Source organism: Orycteropus afer, unplaced genomic scaffold, assembly GCF_000298275.1.
Source record: "Orycteropus afer afer isolate SDZICR_OR568_19922 unplaced genomic scaffold, OryAfe1.0 scaffold00087, whole genome shotgun sequence".
Classification (NCBI taxonomy): Eukaryota; Metazoa; Chordata; class Mammalia; order Tubulidentata; family Orycteropodidae; genus Orycteropus; species Orycteropus afer.
Window position 1 is genome coordinate 9,104,437 of NW_006921674.1, and position 24,929 is coordinate 9,129,365.

A 24,929-nucleotide genomic window follows, 5' to 3' on the forward strand; every position below is an offset into this window, starting at 1 on the left:
AAAGGAGGAATTAGAAATACTTTTTGATCCAGCAATCCCATTACTAGGTATATATCCTAAAGAAGTGAGAGTCAGGACAAGAACAGATATACGCACACCCATGTTCATCGCAGCACTATTTACAACACCAAAAAGATGAAAACAACCTACGTGCCCACATCAGAAGAAGAATGGATAACCAAACTATGATACATACACACAATGGAATACTATGCAACACTAAAGAATAATGTAGAATCTGCAAAACAATACATAACATGGATGAACCTGGAGGACATTATGCTAAGTGAAATAAGTCAATAGTAGAAGGACAAATATAGTATTAGCTCATTATTGTAAAAAGTCAAGGAAAGGTTTATATATGGAAGGAAACTCTCATTGTTGGTCACTAGGGGTGGGAGGGGAGGAGAGGGAACATTGCAAAAAAAAAAAAAAAATGCATTGACCCAGATCACTGTACATAAATTATATTTCAATAAAATGTATTTTTTTTTAAAAAAGATACATTGATAATTACTGGAGATTCGATGCAAAAGATGGAAAGAAAGAATCATCAGTAGTTGGAAAATATCCCCATGGTGACAGAAATCATAATAGAAGTCACATGATAGAATTTACAAGATTAATGACCTATTCATTGAAAGTAACTTTTTTCAACAACATAAATGATGACTATACACATGGACCTTGCCAGATGGAATACACAGGAATCAAATCAACTACATCTGTAGAAATAAGACAATGGAGAAGCTCAATGTCATCAGTCAGAACAAAGCCAGGGACTGATTGCAGAACAACCAACAACTGCTCATATGCAAGTTTAAATTGAAACAAGGCCACAAGAGTCAAAGCACAACTTTGAGAAAATCCCACCTGAATTTAGACACTATTTCAAGGACAGATTTGACACAACAAACACTAATGACTGAAGACTAGATGAGTTATGGTATGACATCAAGGATAACATACACAAAGAAATCAAGAGGTCATTATAAATATAGGAAAGAGTGGTCAGCATTGGTAGCTGGGACCATCCACTGATAGAACATTGGTGACTACTCTGAAAGGAACCAAAATAAGAGGTCCTGGATAGAGTGCAAGAAAAATGTGGAAAAAAACCCAAAATCATAAAAAAAACACCAGCTTACTGATCACATAGACTCGTGAGAGCCTTGAGACTAAGGCCCTTAGACACCCTTGAACCCTGAAACTGAGCTTACCCTTGCAGCACAAATTTCAACCATATGCTCTTGTTGTTATGTTGCAGATGCCATCGAGTCAGCTCCAACTCACAGCAACACTATGCACAACAGAATGAAGCACTGCCTGGTCCTGTGCCAGCCTTACAATCTTTCTTAACTTGACCCCATCATTATAGTCACTGTGTCAATCCATTGCGTTGAGGGCCTTCCCCTTTTTTGGTGACCCTCCACTTTACCAAGCATGATACCCTTTTCCAGGGAATGGTCCCTTCTGACAAAATGACCAAAGTATGTGAGATGAAGTCTGGCCATTCTCACTTCCAAGGAGCATTCCAGCTGTACTTCTTCCAGGACAGATTTGTTAGCTCTTCTGGCAGTCCATGGCATGTTCAGTGTTCTTTGCCAACACCATAACTCAAAAGCATAAACTCTTCTTTGGTCTTCCTTATTTACTGTCCAGCTTTCACATGCATGTGAGGCAACTGAAAATACCATGGCTTGGGTTAGGTGCACCTTAGTTTTCCAAGAGACATCTCTGCTCTTCAGCATTTTAAAGAGGTCTTTTACAGCAAATATGTTCAGTGCAATAAACAGTCTGATTTCTAGACTGCTGCTTCCATTGGTGTTGATAGTAGAATCAAGTAATATGAAATCTCTGACAACTTCAATCTTTTCTCCATTTATCGTGAGGCTGCTTATTGGTCCAATAGTAAGGATTGTCCTTTTCTTTATATTCAGGTGTAATCCATACTGCACACTGCAGTCATCAGTAAGTGCTTCAAGTCATCTTCACCTCCAGCAAGTAGGGTTGTGTCTGCATATTGCAGGTTGTTAATGAGTCTTCCTCCAAACCTGATGCCATGTTCCTCTTCATACAGTGCAGCTTCTGGGGATTATTTGTTCAGCATACAGACTGAGTAAGTATGGTAAAAGGATAAAACTCTGATGTACTTCCTCCCTGATTTTAAACCTGTGGTATCCCCTTGTTCTGTTCGAATGACAGTCTCTTGGTCTATCTACAGGTTCCTCATGAGCACAATTAAGTGTCCTGGAATTCCCATTCTTCTCAATTTTATCTATAACTTATTATGATCCACACAGTTGAATGCTTTTGCATAGTCAATAAGACACAAGTAAATATCTTTATTCTTTAAAGATAAATATCTATCTATATTCTCTGCTTTCAGCCCAGATCCATCTGACGTTAATAATAATATCCCTTGTGCCATGTCCCTTTCTGAATCCAGTTTGCATATCCCTTTCTGAATCCAGCTTGGAAGTTTCCTGTCAATATAATGCTACAACTGTTTTTGAATTTTCTTCAATAAGATTTTACTTGCATATGCTATTAATGATATTCTTCAATAATTTCCATATTCTGTGGGATCACTTTTCTTTGGAATGGGTACAAATATGGATCTCTTCTGGTCAGTTGGCCAGGTAGTTGTCTTCCAAACTTCTTGGCATAGACAAATAAGTGCTTCCAACATGGCATCCTTTTGTTGAAACATTTCAATTGGTATTCCACCAATTCCTGGAGCCCTGTTTTCCGCCAATTTCTTCATTGCAGCCTCGACTTCTTCCTTCAATACCATTGGTTCTTGATCATATGCCACCTTCTGAAATGGATTAATATCAACCAATTCTTTTTTTGTACAGTGACTCTGTGTATTTCTTCCATCTTCTTTTGATGTTTCTCTTGCATCATTCAATATATTGCCCATAGAAATTTTCAATGTTGCAACTCAAGCCTTGAATTTTTTCTTCAGTTCTTTTAGCTTGAGAAATGCCAAGTATGTTCTTCCTTTCAGTTTTCTAACTCCAGGTCTTTGCACATTTCATTATAACTGACTTTGTCATCTCAAGCTGCTCTCTGAAATCTTCTGCCCAGCTCTATTACCTTGTCATTTCTTCCATTTGCATTAGCTACTTTCTGTTCAAGAGCAAGTTTCAGAGTCTCTTCACCACTCGTCTGTCAGTTTGTCATACTGTGGTGGCTTGCATGTGAAATAAGGTTTGAAATCACATGATGAGGCTGGAGGCTATGCCACAGGTACTTCAAATAGCAGCAGAGTCACCCATAGTGGACAAGCTTCAGCAGAGCTTCCAGACTAAGAGAGACTCAGAAGAAGGAAGGGCTCTTCCACTTCTCAAAGAATTGGCCAGTGAAAACTTTATGAATAGCCATATTATACACAGGCCATTCCCTGGAAGGAAGGTTGGGCAATCTATTTCCGCAGTGATACTGCCTCGGAAATCCAAGGAGGGGTTGCTATGAGTCAGATCCAACACCATGGCAGTGGGTTTGGTTTTTGGTTTTGTAAGGTGAACAATAATACTAGTAAGCTATAGTGCTTAAGGCATTTGACTGCTAACCAGAAGGCTGACGTTTCAAACCCACCAGCCGCTCCTCAGAAGGAAGGTTGGGCAATCTACTTCCGTAGTGATACTGTCTCGGAAACCCAAGGAGGGATCGTTATGAGTCGGGTCCGACTCGATGGCACATAACAACAACAACAAAGCTAAGAAGGCAGGAAGGGACAAGTAAGGAGGAAGAAGGGAAAGGATAACACAGGGAACAGGTGTGAAGAGTATTGTTACACTGCTGAGATTACAATGAATGTCACTATATAAAATGTGTATAAATTGCTGAATGAGAAACCAATTTGCTCTGTAAAATTTCACCCAAATAACAGTTTTTTCTTTAAAAAAAAAGATACAAAAGAAAGAAAAATTCAGAATGGATATCAGAAGAGACTCTAAAACTTGTTCTTGAATGTACAATAGCTAAAGTGAACAGAAGAAATGATGAAGAAAAAGAACTGAACAAAAAGATTTCAAAGAGTGGCTCAAGAAGAAAAAGTAAAGTATAATGAAATGTGCAAAGACCTGGAAATAGAAAAACAAAAAGGAAGAACAAGCTCAGCACTTCTCAAGCTGAAACAGCTGAAGAAAAACTATACACCATGGGCTGCAATACTGAAGGATTCTATGGGCAAAATGTGCCTACAGCACTTGACTGCTAACCAGAAGGCTGGTGGTTCAAACCCACCAGCCACTCCTTGGAAGGACGGTTTGGGCAATCTACTTCCGTAGTGATACTACCTCAGAAAGTCAGGGAGGGGGCACTATGAGTCGGGTCCTACTCGACAGCACACAACACCACCACCACGGGCAAAGCATTATACTGTTATTCTTAAGGTTTTACTGGCCTGTATTTTTAGAAGTAGATTGCCAGGTCCTTCTTCCTAGCCTGTCTTAAGTTTGGAAGCTCTAGTTAAACCTCTCCACCATGGGTGACTCTGTTAAAATTTTAAATACCAGTAGCATGGCTTCAACATCACAGCAACATTTAGCCACCACAATACAAACTGATGGATCTTGGATCTTGCTTGAAAACAGAGAATAGCAGAAAGATGTTTTCCTGTGTTATAAACTCACCCCCAGGGGCAGGCTCCCAGCCCAACAGTTAACAAGATGTACACGCAGACCACTCAACCCAGGATGCCACACCCACATACTCTATGGTAACACATCCCTTAGAGCAGTAGACCATGGGATACCAGAGGACCAACATTCAAACTGAGGAAATGCAGAGCAAAAAGGAGTGCATAATTTTGAGGGGCACAGGGGGAAGGTTGCAGGGTAGGGAGGGGAGGAGACTGGGTCAGGGTCGGACATGGCGAATGGGGAGTAAAACTAAATGTACTCGTTATGTTGAATGTGAAACAAGCTCTTAAAATGAAAAAAAATAAAAAGAAAGAAAGATCGTTTTCCTGTGTTTTTAATGGCAATGCAAAGGAATTTGACCATATAGCTTTGAACAACTTACAGATAACACTGTAAAGAATGGGAATTCCAGAATACTTAATTGTGCTCAAGTGGAATTTGTACACAAACCAAAAGGCAGTCTTTTGAACAGAGTAAGAGGTTTAAAAAGCATGTAGTTTAAAATCAGGAAAGCTGTGTGTCAGGATTGCTGAGAAAATCATCTGAGAAGCTGGGCTATATAAAGAAAAATGTGGTGCTAAGATTGGAAGAAGACATTACAACTTGTAATATGTAATTGACACACTGACAAACGTTACTTGCTGAAATTAAAGAGGACTTGAGCACTTAGATGATGAAGATGAAGATCAAAGACTACAACCTTCAATAAAGAAAATAAAAATCCTCACAACTGGACCAGTAAGCAACATCATGATAAACACAGAAAATATTGAAGTTCAAGGTTCTCATTTTCCTTGAATTTACAATCAACACTCACAGAAGCAGCAGTCAAGCAATCAAATGACATATTGTATTGGGCAAATGTGCTGGAAAAGACCTCTTTAAAGTGTTAAAATGCAAAGATATAATTTTGAGCACTAAAGTGTGCCTTACTTAAGCCATAGTATTTTCAATCACTTCATATGCATGCAAAAGCTGGGCAATGAATAAGGAAGACTAAAGAAGAACTGATTCATTTGATTTATAGTTTTGGCATAGCATATTGAACATACCACAGACTGCCAGAACAAACAAATCTGTTTTGGAAGAATTACACCAAGAATGCCCCCTGGAACCAAGAATGTACAAACTGCATCACATGTACTTTAAACATGTTGTCAAAAGGGAAAGTCCCTGGAGAAGGACAGCATATTTAGTAAAGCAGAAAGTCAGCAAAACTTGTAAGACCCTCAGGAAGGACTGCCACAGTGACTGCGACAACGGCCTCAAACATAGCAAAAGACTGGGAGGCTGGTGCAGGAGCTGGCAGCGTTTTGATCTATTGTGCATAGGGCCGCGATGAACAACTGGATCTTCTTGAAAGCACAGCTCCCAGCACATCATTCACCACGGAATTCTTGAACAGTTTACTGTAACCCAGGAATGAAATTGAACCTCCCACATTTTGTTTTCAAGGTACTCCAGGAGTTAACCCTATTCTTTACTGGTTACTATACATTTCATCCTCCAGCCAAGAAAAGAAAAAATGGTCCTGACCTATTCTATGCCCATCTCATATTTCATGTCTTTGTTTATGCTTCCCTAACACTCCCAATTATTCAAATCCTACCCATGTTTCAGGATCCAACTCAATTTATTTTCCAAGGTAAGTGTAATGTGACATCCACTGCTTGGTTCCCTCACCATACCTAACCCCAATATAGGTGAGTGAGCAGAAATGTTTTAAACTAACTCCATCCTCACTGCAATTATACTCATGTTTTATCCACTACAGTGCATTGCCTGGATAACTTTTTATTAAATATGATGTTTATACATTTGTCTAGATGAGTCGGGTCTGACTCGACGGCACATAACAACAACAACAACAACAGAAGGCTAACAGTTGGTATAAGTGATAAGCATTTTACAGTGTATACTTACTATTCCCAATTTCTTCAAGTATGAAGTCTACTTTTTTTTTACTACAGTGAAAGCTGTGAGAGCTAAAACCCAACAACACTGCCTTGTTTTTCTGGATCTCAAAAGTTATCCATCTTTATCAGGGAGCTCTGGTGGCACAGTGCCTGAAGCATTTGACTGTTAAGATGGCGGTTCAAACCCACCAGCCATTCCTCGGAAGGAAAATTGGGCAAACTACTTCCGGAGCGATAACACCTCAGAAATCCAAGGAGGGGTCGCTATGAGTCATAATCGACTTGACAGAGTGAGTTTTTTTAAAAAATATTACCACTTTTCTATCACTTTCTATGAATGAAAATATTTTAGTTTTCCTTCTCTGACAGATTTCCGCCTTACACAGTTTCCAACATCCACAGGTTTTACTCTATAAAGAATTAACAGAACACTACCTGATACAAGGGGCTCTGGTGGCTTAGTGGAGAAGGCATTTGGCTGCTAACCAGGTTAGCAGCCCAGCAGCTGCTCCATGGAAGGCAGATGGGGAGATCTACTTCCATACTTACAGCCTCAGAAACCCAACAGGGATCACTGTGAATCAGATTTGACTCAATGGCAGTTTGTTTTTTTTGATCTGATATATAATGAGCTTTAGTGGTGTACCGCCTAAGGCATCTGTTCTGGTTACCTAGTGCCACTCTGACAGAATACACCACAAATGGGATGGCCTTAACAAACAGGAGTTTATTCTTACAATTTGGAGGCTTTAAGTCCAAGTCCAAAGTGCCAGGCTCTAGGGGCTGGGTGAAAGCCCCTCAACCTTGGGGTCCAGCACTGCTTCCTGCTCCTGGCCCACTGCAGCTAGAGGCTTTTCTTCACTCAAACAGCTGTTGGCTGCTGAGGCTGAGAAGCCCCAAGGTTGACAAGTAAAAAGGCACAGTCCCAATGTTACCAATCCACATGGGAGGCCATTAACTTAAGTCCACTGAAAGTCCCAAAGTCGGCAAAGCATAGTAGGCTGCTGAGCAACGACACGGCTACATGCAGGGTCCAAGTGTGCCAAAGGCTAGAGACCATTCCCAAAACTTTTCCTTATATATAAGAAGCAGACAATATCCCAAAGGCAGCTACTCAGCTGCTTGTGGTAGATCCCACCATGGAGGTGATTGCCAGTCGCATCATGGGCAATAACTACCACCAGCTGCCCAGCCACTCAACCAGGCCCAGCCAAGTTGACACACAAACATAACCACCACAGCATCTGACTGCTAAACAGAAGGTCATGGTTTAAACCCAGCAGCTGCTCTGCAGAAGGAAAAAGGGGTAACCTACTTCTATAAAGATTTCTGTAAAGATTTAATTTAAAAATTTAATGGATCCAATAGGGGTTGCTGTGAGTCAGAATTGACTCAATGGCAGTTGGTTTTTGGTTTTATCTGATATATAATTACTCCTTTAGTATTTGGGAAAATGCACAACCAAAGGCTTCTATAAATTAAGTAATGCTTTTAATTTAATTAATTGAATAGTATTTGTGTATATTTTCCTTATTTAGCCTAAACATAATGCTCAGGGAACTTAAGTTTAGGTAACTTGGAGACCATTGTGACAATTTTATACTAACTCAAGAGGGTTGGAACCACTGATAAAATTCTCAGCAAAAATGGGGTTCACATTTACAAACTCATTTATATCTAATATGTATTCTTTTGTAAAAACAGTATTAGTATCATCCTGCATCTTGGGAATTTTGTTTTGTTTTTTAAAAATTTAATAGGAACTTTCACATTAAATTATTTCAGTTGGTCCTAATAAAACTGTTACCTCCACTCTATATGATAAAATGGAGACTTTACATAACTTGGGAGAATTCAAACAGCTATTAAATGATTAACCAAGATTCAAGTCAGTCTTCTCACTCCTAAGCAAACTTCTTTCCACTACACTATATTCCCACACACTACTATCAAGTGGATTCTGACTCACAGCAATCCTACAGGACAGAATAGAATTGCTCTAATGGGTTTCCAAGCCTATAAATCTTTAGAGAGGTAGATTGCCACATCTTTCTCCAGTAGAGAGACTGGTGGGCTCAAAGCCTGGACCTTTCGATTAGCAGCTAAGTTCTTTAACCATTGCATAACCAGGGCTCCTATTTCACACCATACTGATTCCCCATAAATTCCTGGAAAGCATATTGATCTCTAATTCTGATTTACTTATAAAAATATGTATCATCTTATGAAATAAAGCAATAATGGGAGGATACTTTTAATTATATTACTGAAAGTAGAATGAAATATATTAGTACATTACTGGCTAAATTATAATTATGCTAATTATAATTATAATTATGTAATCATTAAATATAATGCACTGGATCCATATTATCTTGCCATAAAATAACATCTACATCACATTAAATGAAAAAATTAATTATGAGTCTGCTTTTTAGGTAAAACAATTGTAGACACAGATCTACAAAGATAAAAACTTTTAGAGTTTCAAAATTTTTTAGTATAGACTTCTACAAAATTTCAAAAATAGTATAAAGGACGTTAAAATTAGTTGGGTAGCGGTGCTTCTCCACAAATGTTTAAAAAAAAAAAAATTATGGCAAGCCCATGTGTATCAGACTAGAACTCTGTTCCATAGGGTTGTCAAAGGCTAATTTTACAGAAAATCCTTAACGTAATTCCTAACTCTCCTTCTACACAGCCTAAGAAACCATTCAAGTTGGGCCCTTAAGAACGTACACGTGTTCTCCACATAAAGCGAGTTTCTCAAACACTAATCTGTATCCACAATGCTACTCTTTAGGATCCAGGTTTTGAAGAAGCACTAGCAAACAGGACTGGTCCTCACGGTTGGTTATCCAAGAAGGAAAGAGAACTGACTACTGCATTCAGAAAACAAGTAACTTTTTCTGAGATTTAAAACACGAGACGATGCATCTCATCCCTGCTACTCCTCCCCCAATCACACACGCTAAGCGCATGTCTCTGTCGCCGGCGTTCCAGTGGTCTGCAGGTGATGACGTAGGTCGCTATAGGGGATTGCCAGTAAGCAGCACGCGGCTGATATGGCAGCTCCCAAGAGAAGTTTCGCCCCCGGCAGGAGGCACTCTAATTTACTTATACAGCCCACCCAGGACGCCAAAAATCAAAGTGTATGCCCATTTGGTGACTGAATGCATTTAAGTATTTGTAAAACTACAAAGAATATCCGGAGAATAAATGCATGCAAGCAGTTGCCTAACTTGTCAAAAGCTCTGACAGGCTCTAGCTCCCCTCTACAAAGATAGAATCAGAAGGGAAACCCAAGAGTGCTTCTCCATCAGGGGCCAAACCACCTCACAAAAAACTGCCCACATTGCAAGAAACCGTGCAGGCCTCGGAACAAGAATGCAGTGCACCTCTAAAGCAGGCATTTCCAAAGTGTAGTTCTGCTCGTTTTCTGAATTACATCCATAATTGAACTGTGAGAATCCTGCTCACAGATAACCTTTATACATTTTTCCTTTGTATTTTACATAAAATTTAGTACAGACTGATCTTTTAAATGATGACTTATTAAGCTGAAATACTCTGGTTAGTTAACGTTTTACACTCAGTTCTTCAAGCTTTTTCTATCACCTTCACATAACTAATTCCTTTTGTGAAAGGAATAGGAATTTTAAAAGTTTAATTTTGTCCTCAAGATAATGTCTTACTAAAGAATAAAATGTATGCTAAATAATCAATTTAAGTTTGAATTAAACTTTACAATACCAAATTTTTAAGGATGCTAGCCCAGATACTTAGCTGGGTATCTAATATTTTATCCATGAAATATTGAACCAGATTTTATTGAAAGCCAAAAATACAGCTGTACACAGCTGGCACATCAAGTACCACCTATTTAAATAACTTAGAAGGTCACTAGATATTTCTTAATTATGCCTACTTCACAGACACGGAGCAAAAAAGATTCGACATGTACAGTAAACTGTAAAGCACTTCTCTAAATGCTAAGAAAAAGTCAAAAGTGAAAAAATGCTTGCCAAAAACCATACTGTTAAATGGCAGAGCAAGGATTAGAACCCCATTTGGCTAGCTGACTAGTGCTTTCATTATACCAGTCATCTCCAAACTTCTAAAAACTAAACCATATGTAGAACTTTATCAATGAAAGACATATAAATATTACTGTAAGATTTATTATAAAATACATTTCTAATCAGTTATAAAAGATGGCCATAATTTAAATCACCCTGAACAAACTTATTTCTATTTTTTCCTTTGACTATAAAATACTAACAATAGTTGTAAATGATGAATTTTTTAATAGCCTACCTTACTATTTGAGGAAATTACTGAGAAAGAATGAATTGGAAATTTTAATTGAAAACTGAATAACCATGAAGGAAAAGCAAAATCAGAGAAACAGTGAAAAGATCAGTGGAACATATTTGAGTTATGCTTCCCTGACAAGTTTCTGCCTTATCCAGGTTCTGGTTTTCACAGGTTCTACTTCATGTAAAATACTTGTACCAACAATTTTCTTATGACAGTATCACATGTAACAAAGTATAAAAATGATTCAACTTAAACATGTACTATACTACTTTTTTCCCCCTTTCGGTATTCTCCTCCAGCATCTGTTAGTGTATTTTTTTAACACCTACCTTTAAGTAAGGTATCTAAAATTGTCATAAGAATCTAAATAATTTTCTCATTTTCCAGAGAAATTCATATACAGAGAGGTTAAATGGCATACTTGAGGCTACAAGAGCCAGGTTCTTTTTGTTGTTGTTGTTGCATTATATTATCTTTCAAATGATCACCATCTTGTACATGATACCAAATTATCACACAAAGTTATTAAATAATAAATATTTACCATGTGACTTTTTAAGCAATTTGTGGTATAAATTTAACACTCCCTAAGTGATATAGTTTAATATAATGAGCTTCATTTATTTGAGAGTGTATTATCTTTTATTGTTCATTAAAGCACCTCCAGCAGTACCTTGCATTAAGCAAAGTGTTAAAAAAAAATGTTCAATATCATAATTTGAAGGAGCTGCTTAAATGTTAAGATTATTCCTATACAGAAATTATTGCATTCAGGCTGAGCAAATAATTAAAAGAAGCAAAAAGAAAAACATACTTGGTAGAGAAACAGATTTAAAATAGTCCAAGACACTTCCCTGTATTTTAAAGCCAGCCATTTAATTTTATGTATATTCATTACAATATGTGAATACTTATCTTACAGTGTAAACATTTAAGTCAGCAGCCAGCCACTCTATTACCATTTCTAGTACTATAAAATTCTGCATCAAATTACGACTTGACTTTCAAGAAACCCAACAGCTAACATAAAAGTCTCAATTAGATTTATATATAAAAGCTTTCCATAATAAAGCCCTTATTTTAAGCATCACTAAGGAAATAAATATACATTAAACAAATAACATAGCTCACTGAGATTTAACAGCCATTTTAGATTTTTTTTTAAGTTCAAGGAAAAACATGAAAAAAAATGATGATTTAAAGTACATACTCCATCAGTGCTGCATTCATATAGCAGATGCTTAGTAATACTATACTTGGTAATACTATAAAGAAAATTAACTGCAAACTTAAAACTGTCTCTACAAAAGAATGTACTGTAAATTTTCCTATGCTTAAGGAATCACAATTAATGTTTAGATGAAGAGTAATCTACTGAATAAACTAAAGCAAACTGTGAGGAAACCTTGATTCTATTTTCAACTCTGCAAATGATATAGTATCAATTCAATTTATACCTCTGTTATGCTATAACCCCAAGTAATCTGATACATCTGCAAACAAAGTCATCTAATTTTCATAAAGTTATTTAGCTCTTTTTTATTTTGTGAAATGCACATTATACTTCTATCTTTGAAACATTTGAAACACAATCTAATTTTGTCTAAGGCATCTTTCTCTATGAATGTTTTCCTTACCCAAAGAGAGTTCTCTGCCCTTTACGCCGAGACCTCACTGGACACATACACTGACCATAACATTTAACTTATGTACAAAAATGATACACTTACCGATGGCTAAACAAGCACTTTGCAGTATTGCTTCACCTCACAACTATATAAAAATTGCCATCACTATATTATAAATGCCAGCACTCCTCTGCCAGTTTGTCATACTGTGGTGGCTTGAGTGATGCTGTGAGGCTGGAAGCTATGCCACTGGTATTTCAAGTATCAGCAGGGCCACTCATGGTAGACAGGTTTCAGCAGAGCTTCTAGACTAAAACAGACTGCAAAGAAGGATGGGGCCATCTTCTTCTGAAAAAACTGGCCACTGAAAACCTTATGAATAGCAGTAAAACACTGTGTGATATATTATGGAGCAGGTAGTATTTCATTCTGTTGTACACAGGGTTACTGATTTGGAGTTAACCCAACAGTACCTAACAGTATTTACATTTCAGAGATGAGAATACTAGGTTAGTGATACTAATTTGCTACTCACTGACTGCGAACCAGAAGGCTGGTGTTTCAAACCCACCAGCCACTCCTCGGAAGGAAGACGGGGAAATCTACTTCCGTAGTGATACTGCCTCGGAAACCCAAGGAAGGGTCACTATGAGTCGGGTCCGACTTGACAGCACATAACAACAACAACAGCAGTAAATAATAAACTTGAATTGTACCCTGATACATTAACTGACAGCCACTCCTCGGAAGGAAGGTTGGGCAATCCTACTTCCGTAGTGATACTGCCTCGGAAACCCAAGGAGGGGTCGCTATGAGTCAGGGCTGACTCGACGGCACATAACAACAACAACAACAACAACATTAACTGATAACTTGAAATCTCTAACTAGCTAAGTCTCTTGAGGACAAGTAGAATATATTATGCCTTCTCCACTGATGTCTTGTATAGACTAGGCATGGTATGACAAAAGAAACAAAAAATGAGGAAGAAGCATAGATAGAAAAAAATAAAAATGAAAGAGCATCGAAGCAGAATAAATAAATATAAAAGCTAGTTCTTCCCAAAGATAGAGAAATAGATAAATCCTGACTAAGTTAAAAACAAGAAAAAGGAGAAATTTAAACAGTTTTAAGAGACTACTAGTACCAACTCTATGACAATTTGAAAACCAAAAAAAATTTAATCACTTTTGAGGAACACAAATTTAAAAATTAACTGCAGAAATACAGTATGACTTAAATCAATCAATCATGACATATAAAGATGGTGTTCTGGTTACCTAGTGCCACCTCTGACAGGAATATACCACAAATGGGATGGCTTGAACAAACAGGAATTTATTCTCTTACAGTCTGGGAGGCTAGAAGTCCAAGTTCAAAGGGCCAGGCTCTAGGGGCTGTGTGAAAGCCCCTTGACCTTGTGCTTCAGCTCTGCTTCTAGCTCCTGGCCGACTGAAGCTAGAGACATCTCTTCACTCAGGCAGCTACTGGCTGCTGAGGCTAACAAGCCCAGGGTTGACAAGTAAAATGGCAGTCCCCATGTTACCAAACAACACGGCAGGCCATTGATTCAAGTCCACTGAAAGTCCCAGGATCAGCCGAGCATGTCAGGTTGTTGAACAACGACTCGGCCATATGCAGGGTTCAAGAAGCATGCCATAAGCTAGAGACCATTCTCAAAGCTGTTTTTTATATATGGGAAGCAGATCACATACCCAAAGGCAGCTACTCAGCTTCTCACAGTAGATTCCATCATGGAGTTGATTACCAGTCTCATGGGGAATACTACATCCAGCTGCCTAGCCACTCACCCAGGCCTAGCCAAGTTGACACACAAACTTAACCACCACAGATGGAAAACAATTAAAAGTTACTGCAAAAAGGACTAAGGGCAATGGATGCATAACTGAGTCTTAGTCTATCCTTTAAAGACCAAATAATTCTAGTATTATTTAAATTAATGCAGGCTACTAGAAACCAACTTAATGAAAACTTAAAACCCAAAACCCAGTAAAAATTGTACAAAAAATATAGTTGCAGTATTCTAAACAAAATACTAGCTTATTGAATCAATATACCTAAAACAGGCTATATGCAAATAGTTTATTCCAGGATAACACAGGTAGTTCAATTATCAAGAAATCTAGCAACACAATCTACTCTCAAAAAATTAAAGGAAAAACTTCAAGTACAGAGATATGGTTACTGGAACTGAAGCAGCCATCCGAGGAAGAAAAGGAAATGTGAAGAAAAAGTCAAGTGGTTAGAGTTGGATGCTAGCATTACCAAGCCGCTGAATCTAGGGAGTTTGTATCAGGCAAAACAAACACTCTTGGTCTCTTTGTTGCTGCAGTATGTTCTATTTGAGTTGAATGCATTCTTTGTACATAGTCCATGGATATGTAAAAGTCTAATAAAAATACAGAAATAGGCATGAAGATAATAAATACTAGTTTATTACATTTATGATTCTGGTTACCAGGACTGAGCAGGATGCACAGGAGTCTTGACCATATTGGTAAGATTTTATTTCTTAAAAAAAGAAAATGTAAATGAAAGACAGACAGGTATTAAACTGAATGGTGAACGCACAACTAATTTTTACATTTTTGAAAAATTGTATCAGTCTAAAATATTTCATTAAAAATTTTAACATGAAAAAGTATAATTTTAGACTCACTTTTACTTTATTGAATATAACAATATATACAGTTTATATTCAGCTCAAAGAATTATCACAAAACGAACATACCTCTATAATCTGGGTAACCATTCTCAGAAACAGACCATTATCATCTCCCCAAAAACTTCCCTCATACCCACTCCTGTTCCCAACAGTAACCACTATCCTCATGTCAAACACCGTAGTCATGCCTAGTTTTCAGTTTTCTATAAATGAAGTTATACTATGTGTTTTCAATGTGTCTGGCTTCTTTCATTCAACACTACATAAGATGCACTCAATCACATTGTTACATGTAGCTGCACTTCATTATAGTTACATACTAGTCTTTATGCCACAATTTATTTACCTATGCCGTTATCTGACAGTGAATAGGGTTGTTCCCAGCCTATAACTATTACAGATACGTTACTATAAGCATACATGTCTTTTTGGTCTATATGTGCAGGCATTTTTATTGGTTATTTATGTACCAAGATTGAAAATTTCACTGGTCCAACTACAGTAGATAGAACCAGTTATTCAAAGTGACTGTATTGTTTTAACTTTACCAGTTGTGGATGAGAATGCCTACTGCTTCATATCCATGAACCTGACCAAAAATTGGTGTCGGTCTTTTTAATGTTAACCATTCTGATAGGCATGTAGTAGCATCTCATTTCTCTAATTACCAATGAAGTTGAGCACCATTTATTGGCCACTCAGATTACCTTCTGTGAAGTGCTTATTCACACTGTGAAGTGCTTATTGCTGATTTTCATACAGTATGATTTGCCCTTTTCTCACTGATTTGTAGGAATTCTGGTGCAATCTAGATACAGGCTCTCTTTTTGGCAATACATGTTGCAGCTATATTTTCTTCACTCTATTACTTGCGTTTTTACTCTCAATGAATAAAAATTATTGAGTTTAATGTAGTCCAATTTACCAATTAAGAAATGCTTTTCGTTTTCTATTTAGTAATTTTTATTCCACATAACAAGATCACAAAGATATTCTTCTTTTTCAAGATTTATTATTTTTGATGTCATGTTTAGTTCTATAAGCCATTAAGAATTATTTGTATAGGTAAGTTTTTATTTTTTCTTATGTATATCCAGTTGCCCAAAAAAGCCATTTTATCTCCCTACTCCATGGCCTTTGTAATGAATCACGTTCCCTAATGTCAGTGGGTGAGTCTCTGGACTCTATTTGATCTCACTGGTCTATGTGTTTATCCTTGGACCAAAACTACATTGTCATAATTACTGATTTTTATAAGAAGGCTTACTATCTGGTAGAGTAAACACTCTCATGGTAATTTTCAAGGTTGATTTGGTTGGTCTTTTGTCTTTGAATTTCCATATAACTTTTAAATGGCCTGTCAATTACCACATACACAAACTCATACTCAAACACAAACCTGCTGAGAATCTGATCTCAATTACACTGAATCTATAGATATATTTTGGGGAAAATGATTTCTTTACAATAGTGAGTCTTCTAATTCTTGATCTAGCCCACCATTTTTTTAGGTTTTCTTTCATTTCTCTCAAGAGTATTTTAGTTTCTCATGGGGAAGTCTTGCTCAGCTCATCTTTTGTTAAATGTACTCATAGTTGGATTTTTTTTTTCTTTGATGCTTTTGTAAATAATATTTAATTTGCTACTATGTGGATTTTGTAAAACTGATTTTCAAATTGACCTTATTAAATTTACTTTCTACAAAATCATATGGACAATGGCAGTTACTTTCCCCAGCAATCTTCACATTTTTTCTCTTTTTATTGCCTTATTACACTAGCAAAGATTTTCATTAGTGAGAAAAAGAAGTGGTAACAGCAGATAATTCTTTCAAATTTCAACAGAGAAAGTTTCAACATTGTACCATTAAGTATAATGTTTACTCCAGGTGTTTTATAGATAACTTTTATCAGATTTTAAAAAAGTCGCCTTCTATTCCTGGTTTTCTAAGAAACTTTATCAATACTGAATGTCAGATTTTTATAAAATGCTTTGTCTTCACCTACAAACTAATCATGTGATTTTAAAATTTTTATTGCTTTACCAAGAATCATACATTTTTATCTACTTATTTTCAAAAGCTACAAAGAAAAATAAAATGATTACCCATATACTGTCTAAATATTCTTTTATAATTTTTTTTTTTTTCTGATTCAGGATTCAATCAAAGGTCATACATTAGTGTATTATGTCTTTAACCTCTTTTAATCTACGATAGTATCCTCGTAACTTTTTTAATGACATTCTATTTCCCAGACCCTAAAGCTCTCAAAGGATATAGATTTCTTGGTGTGAAGGTTTTAATTATAGATGCAATTTCTTTAATAGCTAAATGCTATTCAGATTTTCTATTTCTTCTTTTGTTCATTTTTGTCCTTTCAATCTGCCAAGAGTTCTGCCCAGCTTCCTGTCCTCTAGCCTCCTCTTCTGGAGTATATAGTTATCTTTAGGGAAAAGTAGCCCAAATGCCAGAATAATGTTTCTGGGTTTATTTCTGTCTCCAGAAACAAACTGCTTTGGTAGCTCTCTGATACCTGCAAACAAAGTTTATACTGGTGATTTTCTAGTTACTCTCAGCAGAGGATTGTTCCAAATTACCTTGTCTGCCATTTTATGGGAAGTGGAAGTCTTTGAACTGCTTTTTGAATGTACAATTTTCAAAATAGCTATTTTTCAAAAATAATGCTCAATAACCTCCTATCACATGCCACCAACAACAGGTCTTTATATTCTAAATGCCTATCCTTATTTCCAAAGATATAATTACCTGATTCTATTAATGTCTTTTTATATTGCCTTTTCCAATCATTATTTTATAAACTACTCTCTACCCGAGGATTAGATTGCTCACTTTTCAACAGTAATATCATCTTTCCCTGACAACTCAAAAACTGTCAGAGAGGCCCAAAATTCCTAGACCACACCTTGTAAGACACTTTTGTCATACAACCTTTGATGCAAACCTTTCTAAAGACAAAGCTATTGAAGGTTAAGGTGCAAAATAATGTCAAAACCTAAATAAATCAGGAGTTATAAATTAGAGACAGCAAAACAAACAAGTTCATGTGTGACAAAATAATTTAACTACTGAAAGAAACTAGTTCAAGTTCTGGCTGAGTATTCATTTGTATCAAGACTAGCATAAAACCACTAGATCAGTGCACTGAGGGATAACTTCAAAGATTCTGTTCTAGCCTTGGGAGAGATACCCAGTTACAGAGCTGATTAAGACCCTGTAGTCCTCCTACTGATCAGTCTACCAATCTACACCCCCAATCCAATTTCGGCCCACACTGTATGGATCTTACCTACCTCCTGAAATGATGATTTAACATTCCAAGTAATAAATATACATGGCTAAAACATGATGTACTGCACTGACTGCCACTCTCAAACTTAGTATATTTATTTTAAAAAATGTTTTTACTTAGAGCATGTAAAATATATTGACAAAGTTTCACTGCCTACAGAATACAGATTGATATGATGATTCTTATCTGTCAAAATCTACAGATAACAAAGGAGATGGCTATGCCTATGATGAATATTGGGATATATTAAGATTAAAGACTAAGAAAACTACTTTTAAAGTGTTTTTTATATTTTTCCCTAAATTTTACATTAAAATAATCTTGAGGGGAGAATCAAATTTTAGAAAGGTATAAGAATACATCACATATAAATTTGAGGGGAAAAAATACTTGAAAGTAACAAAAAAAGAGGAAAGTTAAAACTTTTAAGGCATCACCATAATCACAGGCAGTGAAACATTGAAAGCTGTTAATTACATTCTCAACACTTCATTTATAAACATGTACTGCATCTCATGCACTATACCTGGCACTAGAGTACAAACAAGCTGAAATCCCTGTACCATCAAGGCATTCACAGTCCATTCCGAAGAGAGAGCTAAACAATTAACAAACAATGAGAAAAGTATTCTAAAGAAGGTATGGAATAGATGCCAGTTTAATGGAACACTGTCTACTAAAGATCAGAAAGGATTCATGATGATATGAATTAAGGCTAGTTAATCTATTTCTTTCCAAATGAGAAGCACTTCACCAGGTGAACTCAACTGAGAAAGTTATTTTAGCACATCAAAGATAAAGAGAAAAAAACAGTATGTGCTGTTCAGGATTAACACCAGAGATTATTTATGTTGGGGTGAAGGTTGGATGTGATAGGATGAGATATGAGATGAAAAGGTAAATTGTGTCAATTCTTAAAAGGGCTTTTCTCATGCACCATCATATGGAGTAAACTGGGAATAACAATCAACTTCGCCTTTAACAAAGATCAGTCTAGTTAGTGTGGAAGTTGGATAAGAACAGAAGGCTGAAACAGTAGGTTAATATAATAGTTCATAAATTAGACAGTAAAAGCCTGAATTAAGGTAATGGTAAATATGTAAAGGGAGTAAATTTAAGAAGAGTTGAAAAGTAAACTCAATATAACATGACTTTTGAATACAAGAAAATGAAAGTTAAGTTCCTAGGATTTTTATCATGTTTCTACTTCAGGACTTTGGTTCTAAGCCTACCTTCACCATAAATCAACCATTGGATACACATAACTTCCATGGGTCCTATTTCTTCATATATAAAATGAAGCAAATGGACTAGATGTTCTCTGATGTTCCTTCCAGCTTAAAGCATCTAAAATTCTGGTTAATTAATATAGTCTTAAACAAGTACCTTATGCTATTTTATCATACTCATTTCTTAATCCTCTCACACTACCTTTTTAATATAATTGCATCAAAATTACTTGTGCTAAAAAGATAGATCTAATAGAAACCACAAAGATAATGGTTCCCATGGACTAATCTTTTCAAAGCTGCTAGTTTTAACCACATTTCCAGTGTCAACAAAATTTTTATTTAGCAAAGTATCTAACTACTTATTTATTTTACTAATATTTTACTAATTAGTTTCATACCTGACAGTAGCTTTAGCACATCATTAAAAAGTAGGCATAATAGATCACTGGCCTAAATCAACCCTAAGATTTTATCTGTCACTAAGAATAGTCTTTTGAGGTATTGCATCTAAAAACAAGCTATCACTGAAAACACATCAATCCTAAAGTATGAATCAGATGATTTGCCAATAGGTAAGACGCTTAGGATTACATTTAATGAATGGTATTTAAAGCAATAGTTCCTGATTTGTGGGGCAGAGAAACCGGGGAGGTAGTCTAAAAAGTAAGTAACTTTTAAAAATTCTTAATCTCCACGTTACTTATATCAGGAAATAATCTAGTCATAGTACTGAATAAGATCTATGTTTTATTACTATGTTTTCTAAGTCATCTGGAGCATGTTTATAATGGCACTGAGAAAGAGGAAGGGCAGACTACAATTTTTGAAAAGTTATTTCCATCAGAGTCAGACCTAAGGCCCAGAAAGGTCAAGGTAACATAGGTGGACAACAGCCTCTGCATTTTCGCTCTTTTCCAATGAACCTTATTTGCCTTTGTATTCTTAAAATGTATAGTGTGAGTCTATGCCAAATGCTATCACAAATCTTCTAAAGTGTGCTTTATTTCCCTTTTGCTTAAGCAAACTCAATTTCTGCCTAAAGTCTTTGAATTCAGAAGATATCTAATTACAAAAACATGCATGCCATTTTATACTTTCAGAACTGAAAACAATGAGGACATCAAATTCAATTATCATATTAGATTATAGACCAAGATAGTTAAATAAGATACATCAAAAAAAGTCAAAGTACTTGAAGGAAAAATTTAAATATTTGATCATAAATAAGAAGTTTTCAAGTTTATGGGATATAACAGAAATTTCCCAAGTTAGTATAAGAAAAAACAGTCAACAGATAAATATAATGAAATAGGGAACTAAATTTTCTCTCTACCAAGTAATCATGAACAAACTTTTTCATTTATTTACTCAGTGCATCTTTATTCCCAAACTCACTACCATCGAGTTGATTCTGACTCATAACACCTCTGTCAGAATAGAGCAGAACTGCCCCATAGGGTTTCTAATCCTTACAGAAAGAGCAACATCTTTGTTCCAGAGTGGCTGGTGGGTTCAAACAACCAAGCTTTAAATTAGCGGCCTAGCACTTTAGCCACTGTGCCACTAGCACTCCATGAATTTCTATCAAGATCCTAAAATGTGCCAGGCAGCATTCTAAAGCACTGGCAATGATGTGTTGAAAAAAAAATAAGATCCTCATTCTTCTGAAATGTACATTCTAGTGGCAGAACAGGCAATAACCAAACAAGCAAAGTATCAGATAATAAAAAATGCCATGATAATGAGTGACTACATGATAGCGTGAGTCTGAATGGTCAGCGAAGGTTTCAATGAGGAAGCAGTCCTTGAGCTGAGTTCACAATGACAATAAAGGACTTACCACACTAAGACTAGGTTCAAAGAACTTCCAGTAGAGGAAGTAGCATACACAAAGGACCACCAAAAAGAAACCATTCGGTGGGTTGAAAAAACTGACAGAAGGCTACCGTTTCTGAAGACGGTGAGGGTGAGAGTGATACAAGGTAAGAAGGAAAGGTGGAGGCGAGATCACACTAAGCTAGAGTATGAATTTACACTTTCTCTAAGCACAAACCTACTGAAATTGGACAATTTAGATATACAGTAGTTTTAAATACACTTTTTAGTTATCAGTGTCTGAAATAATATAAATTTCAAGGCACAAAGTCAAGTGTTTTACCAAAAAATCATTTGTTTTCTTTATAACCTTGGGAAGGTATCCTTAGCTAAGTACATAGTATTAAATTCTTAAATTACAATTTCCTTCAAATATAAATCAGTCAATGAGAATGATAGTGTGGTATGAGAAACGTAGAAGTCAAAATTGAGTTCAGCTGCTGCCCTTCATTGTGTGCTAATTTACTGTCCTCGAGTCAGACCCCACTCATAGAGACCCCTCCTTGGGTTTCCGAGGCAGTATCACTACAGAAGTAGATTGCCCAACCCTCCTTCCCACGAGTGGCTGATGGCTTTGAACTTCCAGACTTCTTGTTAGAAGTCAAATGCCTTAGGCACTATGCCACCAGAGCTTCTCACTGTGTGCTAGGTAGGCATTTATAATAAGAAGAGGCTGGACTACAGGTTGGTTTTCAAGGTTCCTTCAAGCTACACTAAATGTTTAGTTAGTTGCTGTTGTTATGTGCCATGGAGTCAGACGCACTCATAGTGACTTTTTTTTAACCTATCTTTATTTCAATCATGACAGTAGTTTTCAAACCCCAAGAATTCCTATAAACCTCTCATGCTGATTGTATTATAGTTTACTTCTGCCTCTCCAGCTCTATAGAAGCTCCTTGATATATAAGACTGTTTTTCCTTATTATGCATATTACCTAAACTTTTAGCCTTTCACTATATAACTTAGAGGGTCTGTTTTTGAACCTTAGTAGTACTTTAAAAAAACAAAACCAAAAACTATACCTATTTGTTTTGCAGCCTGTAATATATCTTTTAAGTCTTCATTTACACTTTGTACTTCATTCTTATCCAGATTTTCATTCAAATATTTTACTAACTTCTTCCATGTTAGGCCCAAATCTAAATTTTTTTCATGAAGTTTGGATCGCTTCACCTGAAAAAAATTATATAAAACAGAGAATTGGTCAAAGTTTTTCCAAAATCCATTACGTAACACATTTATTTTACATTATAGTATACAAGTTAGCACTACCCATAAGAATTCAAAAGTGTATCTATTTATGTTCAAATGTATGGCTCCAAAGAGTTTTACTTAAATGTGATTTAACAGATTATCATTTGTATAAAAGTTAGTTTAATCAAAGTTTTTGGTTTTTTTTTACAACTTTAAACACAATGTATACTCATTACAAAGTAATTTTTACACAGCAAAAAGTTCAACATTCAGTTAAGTGGTAACATCCCACATGCCTTTTTCCAGTTTTCTATTTGTTTGTAACATAGTTCATAGTATACTCAACTTTAGAGCTGTGCATGAAGTTTATTAAAAAAAAAAATCAGGGAGTTCCAGTAAGATGTCAGACTAGGCAGAAAGGCTACACAGACCCTCTTGAACAAAGAAAAGGGAAACCAATTAACACAGATACAGAAGATAATCCTGGACCACTGAGCCTTGAAGGGAAGGATATAGAAGTGGACTAAACACCAACTAGCAGAAGAATTTGCATGAAAATACCAAAACAGGAGACAGAAGGAGCTGTGGTCTGGCAGCGATCCTGACAGCAAAGACAGCTTGAAGAGTGCTGAGTGGTGCTAGGACCCAAGAACTAACCTAAAAATCAGCCCTGCTAGCCAAGGACTGCATGGACGACTGCTCTGGTGGCTGGGGAATAAACGGAGAAGGTGAAGAGAAAGGCAGGCTGAGCTGTGGACTTCTGCCTGTCTGGAGGACACCGCCATTTTGAATGTTTACAAGCAGCTTGACCATTTTGGATATTTAAAAGACAGTGCTTTCGCAGATTCCAGGGGCTTAAGAACAGGTTCTGCTTGCCAGCAACCCCAAGGACACTCCAGACCTGAAAGACTGAAAAGGTGCCACATTCCTCTTGTTACTCTTATACCACACACCCGCTTGGTGAACAAAGGTGCAACCATCCCCCACTCCCACCCACCATCTGGGCCTGTAGGAACTCCATCCCAGTCTGTGTGCTCAGACGGAGCCTGGGTGACCTGCCCTGTCCTCCACTGACTTTTTTTCTCTTTTTGTATTTTCTTTTTTTTTTTTTCTTTTTCGCTTTCTTTTTTCTGGTATTTAGTTTGCTAGTATTTGTCTGTTTTAAAACTACTATTATTATTAATACTTTTGTCCCTTTTACTTTTATTCTTTATTCTTCCCCTCCCAGGTCATAGTTTTCAGCTTTTTTTCTTTTCCCTGTTCCTGGTTGAAAAAAAATTGTTTTTTTCCCTTTTTTCTCATTGTTAACCCTGTTCCTTGTTTTTCTTTTTGCATTTTTTCCCATTTTTTTCTTCATTATTCCCCTTCTCTACCTTTTTTCTCTTAGTGCTATCCCCAGATGCTGCAGATTTTCTTCTTTTTTTCTTTTTCTTTTTCCCTTTTTTCTTTTATTGGTTATTGTTCCTGTGTGATTACATGGTGTGTTTTCTGTTCACGTGCTTTTAGTTTTTTGATTGTTATACAACTGTAAATTTGTCTAATTAAGTGGGAGACAGCAATAGTCTCCATAAGACACAACTATACCCACAAATGCTCCAATTTCACTTACTGAGCAAGAGCCACTACCTCCTTCTCCACCAACAGGCCAACGATAAAAAACCACTAAGAAGACCCTGAATCACCCATGGCTGCTCTTCACAAACAGTAAACAGAGATCTAAATATAACACGATGATGCCTCAGAGACAATAGACCATCACAGTCCACACAAAGAAGCAAGATAAGGTGGTAGAAACCAGGGAACAGGATACAGACCCAGAACACATCCCTGAGGAAGAAGCAGCACTGGAACTCTCTGATAAGGAATTCAAAAGAATTATCTCTAGGTATCTTCAAAGGACTGAGAGACAGACCAAAGAAAAAAAAAAAAAAAAAAAAAAAAAACCTAGAAGACTTTTGGAAGAAAATACAAGAACAAAATGACAAAATAAATGAAAAATTAGAAATGATTCTAAATCTACAGATAGAAATCTGGAAGATTAATACTAAATTGTCAGAAATAGATAACACATTGGAAGGGCAAAGGAGTAGAACTGATGCAATGGAAAACAGAAT

General features: G+C 36.4%; 1 protein-coding gene across 1 annotated transcript in view; it reads right to left on the reverse strand.

Moving 5' to 3' along the window:
• The window catches only part of ASCC3 (activating signal cointegrator 1 complex subunit 3), a 515,455-nt gene that overhangs the window by 481,201 nt on the left and 9,325 nt on the right, over nucleotides 1-24,929 (reverse strand). The window contains exon 2 of the mRNA XM_007942265.2: nucleotides 22,644-22,794. Within this exon, the coding sequence (XP_007940456.1) occupies nucleotides 22,644-22,794 (151 nt within the window). The remainder of the gene's footprint in view (nucleotides 1-22,643; nucleotides 22,795-24,929) is intronic.